At 41.2% G+C, this 21,792-nt stretch overlaps 2 protein-coding genes and 1 long non-coding RNA gene across 3 annotated transcripts; 2 read left to right on the top strand and 1 right to left on the bottom strand.

The window, feature by feature from the left end:
- Window positions 1–5,386: 5,386 nt before the first annotated feature.
- LOC115692276 (transcription factor MYB35-like) lies at window positions 5,387–7,807 on the top strand. Its single transcript, XM_030619081.2, has 4 exons — window positions 5,387–5,591; window positions 6,263–6,380; window positions 6,507–6,636; window positions 6,831–7,807. Exons 2-4 carry the CDS (start codon window positions 6,263–6,265, stop codon window positions 7,534–7,536), a joined length of 954 nt encoding a protein of 317 aa, XP_030474941.1. The 5' UTR covers window positions 5,387–5,591; the 3' UTR covers window positions 7,537–7,807.
- A 2,872-nt stretch (window positions 7,808–10,679) lies between these two features.
- Window positions 10,680–14,496, top strand: LOC115661644 (transcription factor bHLH79-like). The gene is made up of 6 exons (XM_030583874.2): window positions 10,680–11,370; window positions 12,060–12,263; window positions 12,454–12,519; window positions 12,646–12,714; window positions 12,796–12,873; window positions 14,042–14,496. The coding sequence occupies exons 1-6, from the start codon at window positions 11,077–11,079 to the stop codon at window positions 14,168–14,170; spliced, it is 840 nt and encodes a 279-aa protein (XP_030439734.1). The 5' UTR covers window positions 10,680–11,076; the 3' UTR covers window positions 14,171–14,496.
- Window positions 14,497–15,747: 1,251 nt separating this feature from the next.
- Window positions 15,748–21,792, bottom strand: LOC115661649 (uncharacterized). Its single transcript, XR_004003117.2, has 4 exons — window positions 20,388–21,792; window positions 16,383–20,291; window positions 16,180–16,308; window positions 15,748–16,104 (listed from the first exon to the last, which is right to left on the bottom strand). It is a non-coding gene; the product is annotated as an uncharacterized LOC115661649 (long non-coding RNA).

Raw genomic sequence — 21,792 nt, 5'->3', positions numbered from 1 at the left:
GGTCGGAGCCCAATCTAATTCGACCGAGCAAAAGAAAAGAAGAAAAACCTAAGTATTCGTGTAATAAACTGGACATTAGCATATAAAAAAAAGAAGAAGGGGTTTTGGATATCAGAAAAATTGTATAAGAATTTCCCTTTTTTCGCTGGCTTTTTCGGAATGTACCTTAATTTTAATTAAGCGATCAACTTGAGAATTGCATGTGGTGGTGGTGGTGGTGTTGTTCAATTCATTACCAAAGTCTTATAATTATGGGGTTGAATTCGTCATTAAAGTGGGCCTGGTCACTTTATTATCTCTGCCTTTATGTGGCCACACCTAATTAAAAAACTGGTCAGTTTTTTTTCCCAACTACTAAAACAAAGCACCAACTTTATTTTTAGTGATAAAAAATATTAACTTTATTTTATCCTACTTCTAATTCGAGCTTTTTTTTTTATTTCGATAAAAAGCATTAAGTTCTACTCGAATCCCAAATCTGACTCTCGCGAGAATTATCGTTCAAGGTAAAGTTGATAATTTTTTTTAGAATTAGCCCGTTTTTTTGTTTTGTTATTTATTCCGTGTTTGGTTTTTAAAGAAAAGATGGTGATGATCCTATTAATAATCCGAAAATGCTTTACCTTCATGGGTAAGTTTCTTCGTATAGATCTTGGATTATACGTGAGATACGCAAGGATAGTGGAGTGCAGCGTGGAGTACTCGTCCACTTTGAAGATTCGATGCCAACGAAACTTGGTTTGCTTAGCCAACGAAATTGAAGCATTAGAATTTATCTTTATTTTCAATTCTTATAAATTTGGCATGTTTAATTGAAACAAGGGCCTCGTTCAAGAGGAAAGTGCCTCCCGTGCTATATCGCCATTTTCTTTTCATTTTAACAAAAACAACAATGATCATCCTAAAAGTGCCGGGCGATCACGAGGCGTGTCGTGTCATGTCATGTGACGTGTTTTTACCGAAAATTTTCGTATTGATGAATTTTCAAACTTAAAATACTCTTAATAATGAACACGTCGAATATCGATCGCTTATCTGGTTTACTTAGAGCATCGGAATTCTCACTTTGGACGATCACTATCCCACTAGATGTTTTTTGCGCGATAAATTTTCAAATCGGAGGATATTCTTGTAACAAATATATCTATCATCATCCGATTAGTTTTCTGCTTCTCATCTATTTTACGTATCCATTGTTTTTCCATATAAAAAAGAAGAAGAAGAGGGTAATTGTTGCAAATGTTTAGTCAAAGTCTTGAGTTTTAATAGAGAGAGAAAGAGAGAATTTATGGTTTTTGGAAGGAGACGGAACTTTACGACGGCGTTAGCGTTGCCACAACTGGAATTCAATGCAAGCTCTTCATCAATTTGCGAACCGTTGCGAAACCGGCGAGGCATGCTGCAACGAGTCCACGTGTCCAGTCCTTTGCCACTTTGCAATTTGCTCACTTTTCTTTGTTTCGATTTCTTGAATTTTGTTCGAAATAAGGAAGCTTTTTATTGTCATCGCCGCGTTTGTATTTATTTTTTTTTCCCCGTGTTATTTACATTCAATAAGCTCTATTAGATTATAAGAAATCTGTCCACAAAAGACTACTTTGGTTCTCTTTTCCTTTGCGAGCTAAACTTGTAAAGACGGTAAAAGCGGAACTTGAAAAGTCCCGCCAACTTACCGAATTCACAACTTTGATCGATGTCGACATTGAATCATTCGATTGATTTGCGGGGTGATGAACATCACGAAGAAAGAAAGTGAGACAAATTAGGGAGTTAGGTGCGGCGTCTCTTTTTTAGCCGAATTCACCAAGGAAGTGAGACGAGTATGCGGGGGGGCGGGTCGAAAGTCCATGAGATTATGCGAATTCTTGGGGGGTTTAGATTCGTGGAAGACCAGGAGGAGCAGATTCATGCATGCGAGATTCCGGGGGGCTCTATTTCCCGATGCACACTTGATAATGTGTCTTCTCCATGCGAGACCATAAAGACAGGTGTTGTAACATCTTGGGCTCCTCGTCTTTTAATGAACTTTGTGAAGTCATCAAGCTTCGAATTCCATGTCCTCCGTGTCTTCTCCTTGATACATACACCCGAGTTTATGCTGGGACGTGATTCACACTCCTTATCGATAGAAAAGTACAGGGTTTCGCATGGATCTAGCCGTCCCGACGGGTCTGTAGGGGCAACGCCCCCGGGCTGCCATAAGACTTTTCTAATTTGAATCCATATTTTATGGATAGTTTGTGCTTAAATCCTTACTGAGTGATCTAGGGTGTTCTGAACCCCTAGGGTTTTCTTGTGCCGCCTATATATAATCTCTTTGACTTATAATTAATAACAGAGAGATGAGAGATGTTAATTACAGCGGAATTCTCAACTAGATATAGCCCTATTTTGATAGCGAATAAGGATAAAACCTTATTATCTTGACTTCTCTTTCTCACATTTATTCTCCATTTTCGTTGTGTTTGTGTGCATAATTCTAACCGTTTCAAATGACACTCTCAAAGTCACGATCTTGAGACCATGCTCCCTCTTAAAATATGAAGCTGTAAAACGATTAGCATTTTCTCGTGTAACCCACGAAAAATCATGTCGTTGTTGCGAATACTGACGATCCGAAGATCAGTCCGTCGGTTGACCATAACACCGCCCTCCATTTGGCTATGAAATCTTCAAAATGTTCAACATATCGACATGCACGACAACCCTACGTAACGTGCCGTGATTTTCTTAGAAAATTAAGGGTTTTTCATCGCGAATAAAGAAGCCATGAATAATAAGCTGACAGATTGCACCCGATGGAAGACCGACTTGAGATAGTAGTAGACAAGAAGAGCACGGGAATTCGAAGGAGGAAAAGTATGAAATCAGGGGAAATTCGGAAGAACAAGTCAAAAACGGAATTACATGAGGGGGAAAAAAAATAAAGAATATTCAATTTAATAGGTGGGAATTGGAAATAAGAAAAAAATCTTTGAAAAGGTCAATTAAAAAAACGTTAATCCACACATCAATTTTTGGCCCACGTAAGTGGACCGATGACGCCGACTTCCCGAACTGCTGACCACCGCATAACCGCTGCTGAATCCCTCATCATCAGAGATCGCAATCACATCGCAATTTTTCAATTGCAATCTCGATCATTCCGGTCTAGCATCCGCGTCCAAATTCCTCCTCTTCTTCTTTATTTTTTGTTCTTTGTTTTGGGTGGGTGCGGGTCAAACATTTAACATCTATTTTGCATTTGACTTTGCTGCCGTCGTAACTGGTGGATTCCGTTCGTTGATGGAGGAGTTCGAGCCACCCTTTTCTAATATGAAAACGATTGACCCGTTCGCACTATATTAGGCCGTAGTTTAAATTCTCTTATCTTATCGTCGTCCTATCGAATTAACTTGTACCGGAGTAACAGTCGTGACGTGACGTGTCGGAAAATTCCTATAGCTCATCAAGCGTCATGTAAATTTACGAGGTGGTTTACATGGGTGTCGTAAAATCTGTAAGATTAGCGGGAAATCGATTATCATAATTTCTCAAGCCATTAGCCCCAAAAAGTAGAAGAAGAGGAGGAATATACCCTTTAAGTCAGTCGGACCCATTGAAGAACAATAGACACAGCCGTAGCATCTCCACCAGAACATCTGGGACTATTAGTTAATCAAACGACCTAATCACACGGACCCACCATTAATTAAACTAGTATGTGTAATAATCACAAGTAAAATATAATAATAATAATAATAATAATAATAATAATAATAGGAAATGTCTATAGTTAGGAGTATACGGGGCCAGGAGAATCGTTGTTTGGTTGGATATACCTGTCGCTTACCCAGGAAAAGTCTCGGAATTCATATTATTCCAAAGGGCACAAAAAGCTTGCATTAACTTTGTTCCCACATGTTATGCGAATTCTGCCAGCGAGAGCAAGCATATGAAGATGACATTGGTGTAGATTATATTTCTTGTTTCGCTTGTAAATGTTGCTCTAATTGTCAATCTAAGCTTCAATTTCGTCTGCATCTGTCAATTGGCACAGCCTTCATAAATCAAATCTTGATCTGTGTGGAAAGGCACTAGAATAATGCTAGAAATCCTAAGAAGATTGACCTAAGCTTGTTTTGTTAAAATGACGCGGCAATAGTACTTTGATTCGTCGGTATCGCAAATTTGCCAGAACTTGTAGTATTCGTGATATTTCTTACGTCTAGATGGCAATACAACTAATTATGATACCAAGAAGGAATTGAACCTCAATCTTTACGCTTCTTGAAACACACGAATCCCGATCGTCTTATTATTTGGCCAACTTCATGGCTTTAGGCACTAACAAGATCTACGGTTCTCGAAAGTTTAGGTTATTAAAGCACGACCCGAAATGTATTATATATTTTTTCCAAGGATAAAATGAAGGACCCTCTTGGTTCTGTGGCCTCTCTCTCTCTCTCTCTCTGATTAAGGGTGAGCAAGATAGACCGCCCAAACCGGGACCGGACCGACCGGTTTGGTCCGGTTCTCGGAAATATCGGCCCGGTTTCCGGTTCCTAAAAGTGAAATTGGTTTCTGGGCGGTCCGGTTCTCGGTTCTAGGGTGGGAACCGGACTGGATCGGATCGATAAATATATATGTTTTTAATTTATATATATTTAAAATTTTTGAAAAAAAATAGAAAATATTTGCTTTTAAATCCTCAGGTTGCCATCACAAAATGCTATCACCTATTCTGTAACACCTGCATTCAGAACTTAACAGAAACTCGTCCTCGCAAATGCCCATCCTATGGAGGTAGTTTCGGGCCTAATGACGTCAAGCCCGTTTATTTCTGACGCAGCATTGGGAGACTTGTGCCGTAAAGACTTCTGTAGTAAATGATCTGAAGCCGCTTAAATACCCAAGAAGGGGATGCCAGAAGTTTGCTTGTCACTTGTCTTGTTCTTTAGGCAAGTTCTTGTAGGTATCTTTCTGACTGCTTATTGCTCATTCTTGCTGAGCACCGTTGCTTCTTTTGCTTCCTTGAGCACATTCACTTTTTATAATGGGGGATTAAATTTTCTCTTGTCTTTATCAATAAGTAATTGGTCCTATTGAAACCGGATCGGATCGATGGTCCGGTCCGATCCACGGTCCCAAGACTAGCCGGTTCGGTCCTTGATCCTAGAAACTGGAAACCGGTCCTCCCAGTCCGATTCTCGATTCTTGAGTTGGACCGGATCGGATTAGGAACCGCTCACCCCTATCTTTGATAGAGAACTAGAGAATGGAGATGGCATCAGCTGGCAGAATTCAAGCCAAGACTGCCTTGGAATCTTTTTGAGCCAATAAAGCCAGAAGTGGCAATCTCGTGGGCTTTATTCTCTTTTAAAGAGCTTTACCAACCCGGATGACTTGAGAGCCCCCAAAAGCATCTGTACTTCTTGTGTTTCATTAACCGGGTGAATCAATGCACAGTCCTCCAACCGCTTTAAACTTTGTGTCTGTGCCAATGATTCTGGTTTTGATTAAACTCATCTACTGTTCATAGCTTTATCACTTGTGTGCCTGCTGCTCCAATGGCTTCAAATCATCCTGGTTAACAACCACGACATTCGTACGTGAGTCGGAGAGAGATTCTCTCGTTTGAGCAGTCGAATTGCTCCAAGGGCGTGCATGATGCTTACGCTAGTTCGTGTGTTCCCTCTCTTTCTTTCTGCACGAGATTTGACTCCTAGTTCGGTACTTGACATTTCAATTGCAACCTAACGTGTCGGATTCAGAGAGATAACAGTAGGATTGTGTGTGATGCGGAGAAGACGAATGTAGCTTCTGATCAAGTCCAGTTGCAAGGAGTGCAATGAGCATTTATTTGGCGTCTCTGATTAGTTAATTATTCTTGTCTAAAATAGTTGTTCTCATCAAAATTGTGATTTTAGCAGTAGTTAACTTGAAAGAAAGTCACTTGCTTTGGACAACAAGACCACTTAAATCCAATCTAATGTTCAACCACAGACGTTCACCCGCTTCGAACCTGATCCAATCTTCTTGAAAACCATGCACCAGCACAAGCAAGAGAAGAAGGGCACACTTTTCGTGCCTCCTTTACTCTTATACATGTTTAGCCCAATCACACATCAAACTTCGTCTGAAAGGGCAAAAAGAAGATTGAAGCTTGCATCAACATGCTCTCTATTACTTGTCTATTGATGATTTCATGATACTTTTTGTCATTTCCATTCTGCTTTTGCCTCCCCTTTTCATCATCAGTATATGTTTTTGGATCTAGCAGATGAGACCCCCTTGCACCGACAAGAGGAACAATAGACCGGGTCCTTGGGCTGCTGAAGATGACCCAAGGACGATCGTTCAAGGGAACGGAAATTGGAGCCTTGCCCCCAGAAAAGCAGGTAACGTCGGCACAGTGCTTCGTAACATTAATCAAAAGTTGGATCTATGAATTGCGGACCCAATCGCGAGACCACTTTTCACACATCTCACGATGTCTGATTGCTATGCCTGACTAAATTGTGCAGGTCTTAGAAGATGTGGGAAAAGTTGCAAGCCCAGATGGAGCAATTACCATCAACCAGATTCGAAGCTTGAGATCTTCACACCACAGGAAGAGGAGCTCATAATCAGGCTCCATGTAATCATAGGCAGCAGGTGCATCGCCAAGAATCGAAAAATCTGTACTTTGCGAAATTCTTGTCAATCTTTTAACTCCTAATTGAAAATGTTCCAACTATTTGCCATTTTACTCAATTTATACGATAAAGTTTATTTGAAAATGATTTATAAGCAGTGAGATATCTCTCTTCACATATATATATCTATACACGCAATGGTTTCGGTTTTAGGTGGTCCATCATCGCCCAGCAACTTCCAGGGAGGACTGACAATGATGTGAAGAACCACTGGAATACTAAGCTCCGGAAGAAGCTGAAAGAGATGGGGATCGACCCGGTCACACACAAGCCCTTCTCTCAAGTCCTGAGAGACTATGGAAACATAGGGGGCACCACGAGAGAAAGCCGAATCGGGTCCACAGATCAACCCCAAGCATTTTCAGACCTAAACACCCACCAAATACCACCAAAGGTAACAAGTAGAACTGAAACAGACACTGCCCAAAACTATCACTCCCTAGATCTTCTTGCCCAGCTTCATGCCATAAAGCTGGTCACAGAAGCCTCAACTTGCTCTGCACATGGCGGAATGACATTCATGCCTTCGAATACCTCGTTCCCGCCTCCCACTTCTTCCTCTTCCACCGGGTCTGCAGCACCGCAGAGCTTCAGTTGGAGCGATTTTCTTATCGAAGACGTGACTTTGCCAACTGAACTTTCAAAGGAAGGGATCAGGATGAGACCACAGAATGAGATCAAGAACGAGGCCAGAGAGGAAAGTAATGGGACAGGAGGTTTTCATCAGAATGGTACAAGCAACGGCCTTAAAGGGTCATCAATCCCATCCTCAGATGGTTCATTTGTGGAGTCCATATTGAGCCAGAACGAGGAGATGTTCATGGAGTTTCCTGAACTTTGGGAGGAACCACTCTACTAATTAACTAAGGCACTGCACTGCTAAATTTCCTTCCTGGGATTGAGATGGGATTTCTACTAAAGAAGTACAAAATAATGGAGTTCCAAAGTGTTTGCTACCTGCTAAACATCTTCTAATGTTTTGGGTCAGAGTTGTTTCTGTACTTTTGTTTTGGGTTCATACTTATGTCATGGACAGGATGGCATGCACTGATAATGTATTACATTTCATAAAGTTGACATCAGAACCGGAGGAATCGGTCTCTACGATTGTATAGCCAAGAGCAAGCCCATTTCTGCTGCAACATGGAGGCCCAATATTAATTTAGTACTACCTGAGCTCATTGCTGTGGCCCAAAAGCTCATCAAAATGGGCCTATCTCATGGTTTTCACTCCAAAATAGTGGGTACGCAACAAATGCTCTTCTTCCAATGTGGCATAAGGCTAATCATACCCAAAAGAGGAAATTCCAAAATAAAAGTAATATAAAGAGGAAAATATGGCTTTTTTGTTTGGGCTAATGAAAATAGGTAGGCATGCGAGAGTGGTGAGCCATTGCTATACACTACGAAAACGCAATTACCTAATATGGCAATCTTATCCTGGAGGAACCTTAGTTGTCCTTCCATGAATTGAAAAAGATGCTCTGAACCATTTGGTAAAAGCTTGGGGGAAAAATTGACATTTCATGCGCCCACTTGTCGGCACCTTGGCTTTACAGTGACAGAATTGTTGGGTATTCCCTTTCGTATCATATGTAACATCAGACCCCAAACCATATTGATATCATTGAAGTTTATTTTTAGACATTTCTCAGCTGATAGTAGGGAATCAGAAATACAAAAGTGGTATCATTTTCTGAAACCTCTTTTGCTTGTGGTGAATAATCATGCTTCCTGCTCGACATTATTCTATTTAATAGAAACAAGGGAATTCGTTTCTTGATTGATATCCAAGTTCTTTCACAGAAGGAAATTTTAGTGGGCTATAGTAAGATTTTGAAATTGTAGCAAGTACAATAATGTGAACAATGCATGCGACTAGTCCATTCTCGTACAGTGAAGTGAGTGTAAATATCTTTGCATGGAACCTTTGATATGTAATGTTCAAGCGGTTGGGGTTTTGACACGTCTTGGAATCCACTTCAGCTCGATAACATGCAACAGAAGACATACCTTCATCTACTTAAGCTCCTTGCTTTCTTCAGCCACCACCTTCTTTATCTGGCAAGCAAATTCCTTTAAGCATCACATGCATTTTGCCCAACAAACTAGTGGTGCCATCCCTTCTTCTTTTTTTTGGTTGGGGCATGTAACAGTGGAGTGTGATATTAACATGAGGAACATCACTCCATATTCTTATGTAGCATGTGCAGATTTTAGATGATGTAGGATTGGACACTTGTTAGAGAGAGAGAGAGAGAGAGAGAGAGAGAGAGGCGCATGAAGATAACAGCCATTTTTGGGATTTTCCGAAGAGACTTTATAAGGGATTTATGATGGCTGCTGATCTACATTGCAGATTTCTGCTAAGCAAGTTAGGCAAGACCTTGTGGAGGGAGGGCAATACGAACATCGATAACTTATTCTGACATGCAATGATTCCGCCAAACCAACTAAGAAAGAATTGACGAATAACGAATAGGCATTCTAAATCTAAGAAATTGATTGTCATCTTTTTTAAGCCGTTCGGGCGAAGAACGAGCTAGTACTTGTATTTTTGCCGAGTTCTTGCCATGAGATATATGAAGTGCGGAAAACATCTGTCCACGGTACTCATATGCGCGGAGCAAATGCCACGTTTAAGTATTCGTGTCTGATTATTCTTATCAACAGAAAAAAATTTCATGGGTCCACGCACAGTATCTTAGCACACATTCTGCATATATGGCCCCTTTTTCTGAATCCCTAGATCCACACATTATACTGCAAAAAAGAGATAAAGACTGATAACATCCAGCTACTTCTCTCTCCCGGAGTCCGAGAAGAGCAAGAGCTCGAGGACTAGTTTGACCAATTTTAAGTTTGGGAATATTTATTCTCGGGAGCAACATCACAGCTTTATTGGATCTTCTTTGACTCTCCTCCTGGAGTCTGTACTCTTAAGAAAATATAAGGCCGTGTGGCTCGTGATCCATGACTCTCTCGCACGAACTAAAAGTGGTCAGAAGTGCACACTTCTCAGAAAATATAATATTTATCTAGGGTTTACAAGTTCTTGTATGTATATACACAGCCACGGCACACGGTGATTCATTTATATATGTGATCCCGGAAAAATAATGAAGGTAGAATGATATCTTCCATTGCAAGAATAAGGCCCTGCAAAGTGAGGAGATGACCGCACAATGAAGTTTCTCTGCACTTTTGACTCCAACAGGACACAACAAGATTTTATTTGTCGTATGTCTCCCTTCGTTTACTAATAAAAGATGACTAGTCTTATGTCAACCTTGCTTTACTAACCGGTGTTCCAATGCAAATGCAATTCCCAGGTTTTATCAATTGAAATCTAGATAAAAGAGAAAATGTTTAGAATAATTATTACGTCCATTGCTAGTTAGCATATAGGCAAGTATCATTTTATCTTATATTGCATACAAAATAAGTAAATCACAAGGACCGGATCATTATCAGTATCTTCTGATATCACGAAAGAAATGATATATTGACAGGGGTAAAGAAAAGGTGGACCTACCAAGATTTAATTTATTTATTTGCTCAGAAAAGTAGGAGAAGCAAAACACACATTGTTGCTTAAACAGACCTTTACCTAGTTCACTCCAGAGCTTGTTCATTTGTTTACATGGGGAAACAGATTCATGTTGTGGTGGCCTGACATTTATATGGTTCGGGCAGAAAGACATTTTTCAGCTAAAAAGTGAAAATTGGTGGGTCAGAGCCAGAGGGAAGAAGGAACCCAGTAAAGTTCAGAGAAATCTCATGCTCAGCTTGACCTGCTCTGTTTCTGCATCTCTTTCTTCCAGAGTAAATCTCTTTTCCTCCCAAGTGATGAATAGTTTTAACAGTTGAAAAAAGCTTGCAGCTTTCACTGCATGCGTAACATCACAAACATGGGACGCAGTTTCACCAGCTCTCTCGGTCCCCCCCCCCCCCCCCCCCTCCTCTCTCTCTCTCTCTCTCTCTCTCTCTCTCTCTCTGCCTCTCGCAGTTTGTTCTCAATGTTTAAAAAAGGCAGTGTGCGCAGTGCCCACCACTTTCCTCAACCTGCAGGTCTCTCTCACGCACACACATTACGACCACCCATTAATGTCCCTCTCCTCAATCTCTAGTAGCCACGCTCCCTTTCTCCTAATCACTACTTAAACATCCCCATCAGCCCGCAAAGCTAGACCTCCCCAGCCTCCATTACTCACTTGACTCACACTTTTTCACTCCTTCAGTAGCTCCAAAACAACTCTCATCACTCATCACTCATGACCAAGAGGGAAGATCATAACCTGTAAAAAGAAAGGAAAAAGAAAAGTTTGTACCTTTTTTCTTAAGCTGCGCCTCAGATCAGATTCCTGTACAGGGGTTGATTCTGGGTCCGTTTTAAAAGATGGATCCTCCTCCAATTGTCAACGAATCGCGGTTCTCTGCTGCGAACCCATCTTTCTACAGCTTAGCTGAGATTTGGCCGTTCAATGGGGAGACGGGTATTGGCGGGTCGGGGCTCCGAATGGGGGATTTGAGCGGGTTCCTGGATAGTCAAATGGACCGGGACGGGTCGGCGGAGGTGTCCACCGAGACGGAGCAGAGCGGTGGTGGAGGAATTGGGAGGAAGAGGAAGGATGTGAGTTCGGAGGACGAGTCTTCCAAGATGGTGTCCACCACTAGTAGTGCCGATGATTTGGTTCGTTTCTCTGTTTTTCTTTCTCTTCTTATGTAATGGTTCTGCCTCGTGTCCGTGTGCGTTTTCGTTTTCCTTCTTTGAAACTGGGAGTTCTCTGTTTCGTAGGTGAGAAAATGGAAGGCAGAGGAAAGGAAACATTTTGTCTAGAGTTTGTCTTAAGTTGGGTTTGGGCGTATGACCTTCTGAGCTGCCACTTTCCTCATCAGGCCAAATAAACTGGAAAGTCGTTAGTCTGGGTGTTATTTTCTCCACCGGTTTAGTGACTGGATATGAAGAACTCTATTAGCTTTGAACTGTGATCTTTTCGGTTCCATGAATTGGCAGTTAAAAGCTTCGCTTGATCCTAGACGTGAGTCTACTTAAAGCTAGCAAATTATGAAATCGACGATGTGGCCACTTCATCGAGATTCGGCTGCTGCGAAAGCACAAATAGTCTTAATCTTGTGATCTTGGGAAGTAAATTCAAATTCAGTGTTGCTGATCGGTAATATAACATTCTTTGCCGGGAATTTCGGTTGTTACACTGCACCGTCACTGTCAAAGTTTGTATTTTTCAGCTAGTTAGAAGATATTGAAGAGGATCAACTTAAAGACGTTAGTGTATGAAGAATTGTGGAGTTTTTTAACACGTCGCAGTTGATCTTCGGGTGATATTGCTTGGAATGATGGTTTGTGCTTTATTTCTATAGAACATATCAAACGGAAAACGCACGAAGTCACTGGTTTCAAGGCATGACAATGGTGGATCGAGAGCTGAAGGAGATTCGAGTTCTGCTGCTAGTCAAAAGCAGGCTGAACAGATTGCAAAACCCTCTGAGCCACCAAAGAAGGATTATATTCATGTCAGAGCACGACGAGGCCAAGCTACGGATAGTCATAGCCTAGCTGAGAGAGTAAGTCAAACTCTTCGATTTACTAAAATACTCTTAAAGTTTAAGAGTAGTCAATAGAACTGTGTCATATGTGCTCTGTATTTCATTTTCCAATTTCATTCACACGGTCTATTTGGCTGAGCATAAGGCATGAGTGATTCAGTTAAAGTCCTTTTCAGAAGCTCTTTCAACATCCTATCTTCTTTGGCAGGCAAGGAGAGAAAAGATCAGTGAGCGGATGAAGATTCTTCAAGACTTAGTCCCTGGATGCAACAAGGTATCTCATGATTTTCAAACCTTATAATGATGTTTTAGTATTTAGATGTTTTGGGATTATCTATTGCAAGATTTCCAGCTTTTGATGGGGTCATCCAAGTTGTTCTTAATATTTCCTTCTGATCAGGTTATTGGAAAAGCACTAGTCCTTGATGAGATTATCAACTACATTCAATCACTGCAGAATCAGGTCGAGGTAATTGTCCATCTTAAGCATTTCATCAACACTCAATGACTTTGGATTTCTTGTGCTAATTAACTGTTATGATTGTTGTAGCTCTTGTCCATGAAGCTTGAAGCAATCAATTCAAGGATGAACATCAATCCTACTATTGATGGATTCCCAGCAAAAGATGTGAGTTTTAGTCGAACAATTTTTAAAATGTTCAGATAGCCTTTGAATTAATAACGAAGACTGGTGTTATCATATGTTGCTTTCATCGTGCTCCGGTGTGCCTGATAATTTTAAACGACTGAATAGGCCAGACGAGGAAAATTTAGCTGCCATTAGAACTTGGTAGGGTTCTTTTCTAGTCTATCAAGTGGAACCAATAGTGCCATGCAGGGTGCCTGCGAGAGGGCAAGCCCTCTCCGAGCAGAGTATATGGGATGCATGTCCTTCAGAATGGAGGAGGACTATTGTAGCTCAGATCTTGGAAAGTACACGTCATATTTGGGAACGAGAAGCGACTATCTTTATTGAAGTACCATTTAAGCTTCGTTACTTGTTTAGAAGAATTATGGTGTGATAGAGAAATGCGGTGCCTTATAATATAAAACCATTAGGTATAGGTCGAGGTCAAAGAAGGATCTTCCCACCTCGTCTTCAAATAGCTAAAAGCAAGCGTTAGAATGATCATATTCACTTTTCTGATGGAACCGCCATGGTGAGAAGGTGCATTCTTGACCGAATAGGAAGAGTTGTATTTAATATTAGATGAGTCGGCCACATTAAGAAGGGGTTACATTGAGAGATGAGAGTTAGAGATAGAGTTGATGCACGATGTTTGCATCCTTGTTGGCACTTTAAAGCTTGAAGTTTGCTCTCATTTTGGACACGCAACAACCTAGGCAGAACCACATGCAACAGGCCCAGATGGAGTAAATCCCAAGTTACAGATGAGGCAGTCTCCAACTCTATCACAGTACAAGCTCCTTCCCTACAAATGTGGAACTTGGGTTTCTGTTTGAGGGCTTGGTCCGCTGTTTTCTTCTTGGATCTGCTCATTACGAACGAGTGTTTCATTAGTGAGTCTTATATGTCTCTATAATGGTCCAGTCAGTGATCTTAAGTGATTTTCATCCTACACCCACTGATTTTGCCATCCCGCTTATATTAACATTCGGTAATTTGGTGTCACTCTTTACTCATCGTTTTCACCTACTGCTTCATATTGCCTCTCACTTTTGTACGCTGCACGGTAGATCTGTGAAAATAGATCAAGATCTCTTGGAAGCTGTGCATTGTTTTCAGTAGCAGGTTCTTTGTGTTCTTCTAAATCAAGTGGCCTTTTGGGTTTCAGCTTGGTGAGCAGCCATTTGATGCGACTGGGATGATGTATGCTTCGCAAGCAGCAAGACAGTATGGTCGAGGATCGCAACCAGAATGGTTGCATATGCAGTTAGGTGAAGGTTTCGAGAGGCCGATGTGATCTCAAGAAGCACGGCACGATAGCTCTAAATGCACCATGGAAAAGATGGCTCTGAGAGATTATTGACCAGAGAGCAATTACATCCTGTGCATGAATTATTACACACGGACCACCGATTCTTGATGTTGTAGATCCATCTCTGTAGAAAGCGCATCTAGTTCCATACGATGTCTAAGTCGATTTAATGTGATTACTTTTGATTTCTGTCTGCACTTAGAAGGTAACTTTCTTAGGGGAAATTCTGAATCATCATCAGTTAGATATTGAAAGGATCGTGTGCTTTGTGAGATCAGTAGTGAAATATAGTTGTGCTAACTTTTCTTCAATCACATGTCCTGATAGATGACTCGGAATGACGTATACATGTCTGCACTTAGAAGGTAACTTTCTTAGGGGAAATTCTGAATCATCATCAGTTAGATATTGAAAGGATCGTGTGCTTTGTGAGATCAGTAGTGAAATATAGTTGTGCTAACTTTTCTTCAATCACATGTCCTGATAGATGACTCGGAATGACGTATACATCCCATATTGTGGATCAAGTAATGACTTTGCAGCTAGTCACAGCTACATCCATTTCATTAGGAACTGATGATTCTTTAACGACACCTTCTATAGGGTAGTTAGTACAAGATGCGAAACATCAACATAAATTTTGGAAAAACATCATAATTACAATGAAAACCCCAATTTTGCCTCAGCCACTGACGAGCAAACCGGTGTGCCACCGGAGAGTGGCCATCATGCGGCCAGTGTGCTGCCGACATGTGGCCGAATTCCGCTGGCAAATATAGTTTGAGAAATTATGTTAGTGGCTGCCATCATTTCTATACATTTCTGTGTTCTATTCACATGAAAAATTATTCCATCTACTCGTAAAAGTGAAAGTTACTCGGCATATCATAATCATAATACTTGCTAGAGTAACGTTACAAGAAAGACACGATTAGGGTGCTGACACTGACATAAATGTAGATCTCTGAACTAACAAATTACGTATAAATGGCATAAATTCTGAGAGAGAGATAGTAGCACAAGTATGGTTTAAATTGCATTCTTCGAATGTGACTGAAAACCCTCTTATGCTATTTGCCTTTGACATGCAGGACACCAAAAGCTACCTCGCCACAGCTGTTGATATTCAAAGCCAACCGTGAAGCAATTTGTTTATCTCAAGATCGATGAGGAGCACTGGCCACTCTTTGATGGCAAACTAATAAGAAGTCACAATGTGATGGTAACAATGAGTTTAACAAAAATGATGCATTAGATCAGATCAACAAAAGAGTAATCACCGAGTATATCAACAGCCGAGCGGGTGAGCAGTAAAAGTTCAATTCTGCAAATCCTCGGATCGCACCATCATAATTTCTATAAACACCACCAATAAAGTGATCATTTAAGCGCATTGTATATGTAAAGCGATCATTCTAATTCGCACCTCATTACCTTGGAAGAATCTGAATGTAAAATGTCTATTTCACTTAAAACCCAACATGAAGCAATAGTCATAAGGAGACTACAGCCAGCAATATGTATTAGTTTGTAGTTACCTAAATTTGAATAAGCTCGTGCAATCAACAAAAGGTCCGACTTCCATAGGGAAAAGAAACTGTTGCATAAGAAAATCGATTGTTGTTGTCAACATTGTGTTTGGCTGCTTATATGCATATCTTGCTTACAAGCTTTGACTTCGAAATTTGTATAACAAAGTCTCATGGCTGGGTTCAACGGATTTTCCAGCACAACTTGGCCAATGAAAAATCAAAACCAAACCATAGCATGTAAGGAGAACCTTCAGGTTGTTGGCTTTCCTACATCTTTGGTCCTTTTCCTGCTCTCCGCTTCTGCTTGTTCTTTTCTTTCAAAGATGTAGCTCCTCCAGCTTCAAATTTCTCGACAGAAATGTTCTCGCTCAAATTTTTAAAGTGTGCCTAGAATAAGAGACATTATGAGAAGAGTATTTGGTCCAAAGAGAAAAGGATGCAGCAAAAGATCTTAGCACTTACCCTTAGAAATAACTTTACAAGAGGCAACAATGTTGATTGATAATCATGCATAGAGAGACCTTGGAGCTTATCCTCCATCTGCTGCACCATGGAAACTTCTCTCAGTATTTTGGCGTCAATTTTGACTATCTGCATGAGCAAACTATGCTAATTACTAACTCAAATATCTTACTTTCAATAGGAAAATAGAAAGTAATCCTAACCTCATGAGAAACTTGGTTTTTTGCTTACACATTGCAAGTTTGATGCAAGTATCTTTTGCACTAGATGCCAAACCACATGGCCTCCAAGACATGCTACCACAAGCAGCTACCTTACAATTCAGATAAGCATTCAGAGTTTCAGCACATTCAGCACATTCTAAGACATTGGATATTGCATCCATATCGCATCTACTCTTGAGGTTCATGTTTTTGTGTATCTTCTTAAGCTGACTCAATCGCTCCCTCAAAACAAACATATTGCTCCGATTTACACACCCGGGATTGCTTGATTTTGCCCTGACTTCTTCATAAACCAGATGCTCGAGTGCAATTAATGCTTCTTCAGAGTTTAGAAGCTCAGGTTTCCGGTCACAAAGGCGGCGGAGGTCATCGTATTGCTCCTAAAGCATCTTGAGTACTTCCTCACCTTGACGTATCTTCTCCTTGGTACTATGTTTCCAAGATCTCAATGCTTCCCTTGTGGAGGATTCTGTGAATATCTAGGAGGTTCACGAAGAAGGTGGGGCAAAATCAAGCGGCCCCAGGTGTGTAAATCGGAGCAACATGTTTGGTTTGAGGGAGCGATTGAGTGAGCTTAAGAAGATACACAAAAGCACGAACCTCAAGAGTAGGTGCAAGATGGATGCAATATCCAATGTTTTAAAATGTGCTGAAACTCTGAATGCTTATTTGAATTGTAAGGTAGCTGCTTGTGGTAGCTTTTCTTGGAGGCCATGTGGTTTGGCATCTAGTGCAGAAGATATTTGCATCAAACTTGCAATATGTAGGTAGAAGAACCAAGTTTCTCATGAGGTTAGGATTACTTTCTATTTTCCTATTGAAAGCAGGATATTTGAGTTAGTAATTAGCATTGTTTGCTCATGTAAATAGTCAAAATTGACGCCAGAATATTGAGAGAAGTTTCCATGGTGCAGCAGATGGAGGATAAGCTCCAGGGTCTCTCTGAGCATGATTATCAATCAACATTGCTGCGTCTTGTAAAGTCATTTCTAAGGGTAAGTGCTAAGATCTTTTGTTGCATCCTTGTTTTCCTTTTCTCTTTGGACCAAATAGTCTTCTCATAATGCCTCTTATTCTAGGCGCGCTTGGAGAGACTGAGCGAGAACATTTTTGCTGAGAAATTTGAAGCTGTAGGAGCTACATCTTCGAAAGAAAAGAACAAACAGAAGCAGAAGAAGCAGAGAGCAGAAAAAGGACCAAAGATGTAGGAAAGCCGACAACCTAAAGGTTCTCCTTACATGCTTCGGTTCGGTTTCGATTTTTCATTGGCCAAGTTGTGCACGAAGATCTGTTAAACCCAACCATGAGACTTTCTTATACGAATTTCAAAGTGAAAGCTTTTTAGCAAGATATGCATATGAGCAGCCAAATAGCTCCTTTTCTCGATGGAAGCTGGAACTTTTGCTGAATGCACAAGCTTATTCAAATTTAGGCTAACTACAAACTTGTACGCATTGTTGGTTGTAGTCTCTTGATGATCATTGCTTCGTGTTGGGGTTTTGTTGAAATAGACATTTTACATTCATCTTTCCAAGGTAAAGAGGGTGTGAAGTAGAGTGATCTGTTTACATAGCATAATTGATCACTTTGTGGTGGTGTTTATAGAATTATAATGGTGCGATCCAGGAATCAGGAGAATTAAACTTCCACTGCTCACCCACTCGGCTGTTAACATACTCATCATTTACTCTCTTGTTGATCTGATCTAGTGCACAACTATAGATTGTAAACTCATTGCTGCCATCACATTGTGACTTCTCATTAATTTGCCGTCAAAGGATGGCCAATGCTCCTTATCCATCCCTAGATATAAACAAATTGCTGCCCAAATTGGCTTTGAATTTCACTAGCTGTGGCACGGTAGTTTATGTTGTCCTGCACGCCAAAGGCAATTAGTATGAAAAGGTCTTCAGTCACATTTGAAGAATGCGATTTGAACCATAGTTGTGCTACTAACCACCTATCTATCTCTTAGATTATATGCTGCTTAATATAAATTTTTCAGTCCGAAGGTTTACATCTATGTTAGCATCAATGTTAGCATCAGCACCATAATCCGTCTTTTCGTGTAAATTTAGTCTAGCAAGTAATGTGGGTATGATCTACCAACTAACTTCTACTTTTATGAGTACATGAAATAATCTTTCACGTGAATATAGAAACGAAGAAAATGAAGGTGACGAAAGCCATTGACATAAATCTCTCAAATTAACCGTAACGACAAGAAATCTACTTTGATTACCATCGAGGCTAAACCCTCACATGTTAATCCTTTATAAGCACCCAATGTAGTTTCAATCAAAATATAGAACAACCCAATCTTTACCAGAGAGTCATCCGCAAATGAGAAATTGATTGTAACGACTTTCTTTCCAATGCCTAATTCGATTTTCAGTTCCATCTTATGTATATTAGCTGGCCTTGGTGAAATTGATCCGAAAGCAGCATTTACTGATGACTTAAGTGACTATCCCTGGGTCAATCACCCCTGGGAGTTCTTCCGCTGCTGAATCAACAATGATTTATCACGCTTTTGCCCAAGATGTCTATTTCTGCTTAACCCTCGTGAGGTTAGAATACCTTCCTGTTTGGTTTGATACGAGTCCCTCTAACAAGTCCCATTTGACTTTTCTACCAAAATTAGAAAGCTGTTTTGTATTTATCCAGATTAAGTGTTCATTGTAAATGATAGAGTTTTTCCAAAATCCGAACTTCTGGTTCCGCATTTTGTAGGCACCATCCCTTAGAAGGTATTATTAGAAGATTGTGGCGACCTACCCGTCACGATCGGGGGAAAAATGATTGAATAGGTCAAGAGATATTCGTCGATGGATGTAAACATTGATTGATTCATTTGAAGGACAAACCAAATGGTTCATTAATCCAAGAACCGATGCGCTTCCAAGCCTCATACCTCATGTGACGAGAATTGTCTAAACTAAGCATTCAATTGGAGTCGCTACTAGCCATAATTAAGGGTTGGCTAGAAACCCTAATCGAGACGCGGGAGTGTCGTCTAGATAGGTGCGAAAACCAGAGATTCTAAAGATCGGGGACTTGATTATACTAGCGATCTAACTAGTATCCTTTCGGTACCTAAACTTGAACGTTCGCAAACTAACGCACTTGACAGCCTATCCAAAAAGTTTAAGATTCCACCTAACCATGCTATAAATGGAAAATAACAACTAATGTATCAAAGGTGCGCAACTAGATAATCATAAAAAAAATAATCAACCTGCGATCCAGTATCGTTTCTAAAAAAGAAAAGGAAATCAAAAGCTTTAAAGCAAAGCCCTAATGGCTTGTCCAATTTTTTAGGAAATTTTTAAAGGGTTTTCTCAATTTTTACAAGTTTTTAAACTAAATCTAAAATGAAATTAACATTAAGATCTAATGAAATTAATCCAAAAACTAATTTCTAAATATTTCTTAATTTTCTGATTTTTTTGGAATTTTTTTGAGTTTTTTTTAATTTTTTTGAATTTTTTTAATAAAATAAGCACTTCGGACCGGATCTTCCGACCCGATCCGACCCGGCTCTCCTGACCCGCCCGGGACCCCTTTTTCTATTTCTTTTCTAATTTTTTTTTTATTTTTTTTTATTTTCCCTCTTTTCTTTTTTTCTATCTCTTTTTCTCTTTAATTTTTTATTGTTTCCTCCCCCCACGTCTTCTATTCCTCACAAACTGACGCTGGGAGCCCACCGAGAGCCTCCTTCCTCACGCCTCCAGCCGAGACCACGCCGGGAACCTCATCGCCCCCTGACCGCCGGCTTGCGCGGCCAACACCGACGACCGCCACCGGTTCTAGACCCTCGCCGCTGGCCAACGCAGCTACCGAACCGTCGACTAACCCCGGCCATGAAAATGAGTCGACGAGCAAAAACTCGATTTGCCGGCCCCCAAACTCACGGCCACCAGAGTAACTTTAAACCTAAGCAACCAAACATACACGACATGGAATAGAAAATAACGAACTTACGGTGGCGGCCTCGAACCGCAGGCATCACATTGACGAAAAGCATTCCAGCGGGTGGGAGGTGGACACATGGCCGACTCGAACCGGAGTTCGAAAGAAATCACAGAGAAAACACGAAGTCAGACACCATTCGACAAATGTGAGAACTAATGAAGCATAAAAATCGAGTTCCAAGCACCGATTCCACAAAAAGTGATTCGGACCTCCATTTAGACATTTCACCGAGCATGTGATGTGCAAGTTCAGAAAAATGGTCTAGAGTGAGATTCAATGCGATTTTCGGATCAGTTGTGATGTACAAGGATCTAAACATCCATATCTCACCAGAAGATTGTCGCATTTTTCAATGAAAAGCTAAAAAAAACACATGACCAGATTTAACGTTCTAAGCTTGTACTGTCCCCCTGGGACATTTTGTCAAACATGTTAGGTGCGGTCGAAAAATGCAGAAACAGGTTTGATTTTGACAAAACTCCTGACCTATTCTCGGTCTGAAACGTTTAAAAGAGCTTCTTTGAGTGTCAAACGAGCGTTATCCTCCATGGACGGAGCCAGACAAGCACCGAACAGATCCGGTGTGTTTGGCTCCCGAGAGGCAGGAGAAGGGGGCCAAAACAGAGCAAAATGAAAATGTGGACCTACCTGGTTCGGGTGGCTTCTTTGACGATGAATGGAGGCCGGCAAATGGAACCTTCGACGGGAACGACGGCGACTCGGTTGGGCCACCGGCGAACAAGCGAAAATCTCCTTATTCTCGGTTTCTCTCCTAAGAACTGGACAGTCGAGTAAAGTCCCAGTTCCGGGGGTGGGGTGAAGACGGCTGATCTGGTGAAGATCATGAAGCAGGAGTTCCATGAAACCTTTGTTCCTCCATTATACTGCTCAAATGGCTTCCTTGATTCAGTTGAGATGCATCGCTCATGCCTGAGAAAGCCCCTTGTGTTGTAGTTGTGCGGATGGCGGTGTTCCCACGCTGAAACCTTCTGTCCCGCGGATGGAAGTGGCTACGGTGACGAACGAACGACGATCGACGAATTGATTTCCGGCAAAAGTCGACAGCCGTGCCGGTGAGCGACGAGCGAAGGAACTCCTCTTTCTCAAGCCAAATCTCACCACTCTCTCCTCCGGTCAGTCACCGGAAAACCATAAAAATTTCCCCTTTTCCCATCCAGCCAGACTTCCCCCGATCTCTCCTCCGATTTTCTCTCGGTTTTGGCTCTCCTTCCCCCCTCTCAAGCTCTCGGCCAGCCTTCCCTTCCTTCTTGCTTGGCTTCTTTTCCTTCAAGGATCATTGTCCTAGCTCCCGGACCACTGTCCTCTGCCTGACATCCTCGGCGTCGCGGGACGCCCCCCTGCTGCTGTGCGTTCTCCTGCTGCTGCGCGACGCCTCCCCCGTGTCAGACCGCTC

The sequence above is a fragment of the Syzygium oleosum genome, unplaced genomic scaffold, assembly GCF_021117445.2.
Source record: "Syzygium oleosum isolate NSW1041296 unplaced genomic scaffold, Sole_v2.1 Sole_v2.09, whole genome shotgun sequence".
In the NCBI taxonomy this organism is placed as follows: domain Eukaryota; kingdom Viridiplantae; phylum Streptophyta; class Magnoliopsida; order Myrtales; family Myrtaceae; genus Syzygium; species Syzygium oleosum.
This window is presented reverse-complemented; position numbering and strand designations above follow the sequence as displayed.

Excerpts from the sequence above, each read along its gene's own strand:
- LOC115661644 (XM_030583874.2), top strand. The coding sequence starts at position 11,077 with ATGGATCCTCCTCCAATTGTCAACGAATCGCGGTTCTCTGCTGCGAAC. Across the intron at positions 12,264-12,453 it reads GTCATAGCCTAGCTGAGAGA|GCAAGGAGAGAAAAGATCAG; the intron begins GTAAGTCAAACT and ends CTTCTTTGGCAG. Across the intron at positions 12,874-14,041 it reads ATGGATTCCCAGCAAAAGAT|CTTGGTGAGCAGCCATTTGA; the intron begins GTGAGTTTTAGT and ends TTTGGGTTTCAG.
- LOC115692276 (XM_030619081.2), top strand. The coding sequence starts at position 6,263 with ATGAGACCCCCTTGCACCGACAAGAGGAACAATAGACCGGGTCCTTGG. Across the intron at positions 6,381-6,506 it reads CCTTGCCCCCAGAAAAGCAG|GTCTTAGAAGATGTGGGAAA; the intron begins GTAACGTCGGCA and ends TAAATTGTGCAG. Across the intron at positions 6,637-6,830 it reads CATGTAATCATAGGCAGCAG|GTGGTCCATCATCGCCCAGC; the intron begins GTGCATCGCCAA and ends TTTCGGTTTTAG.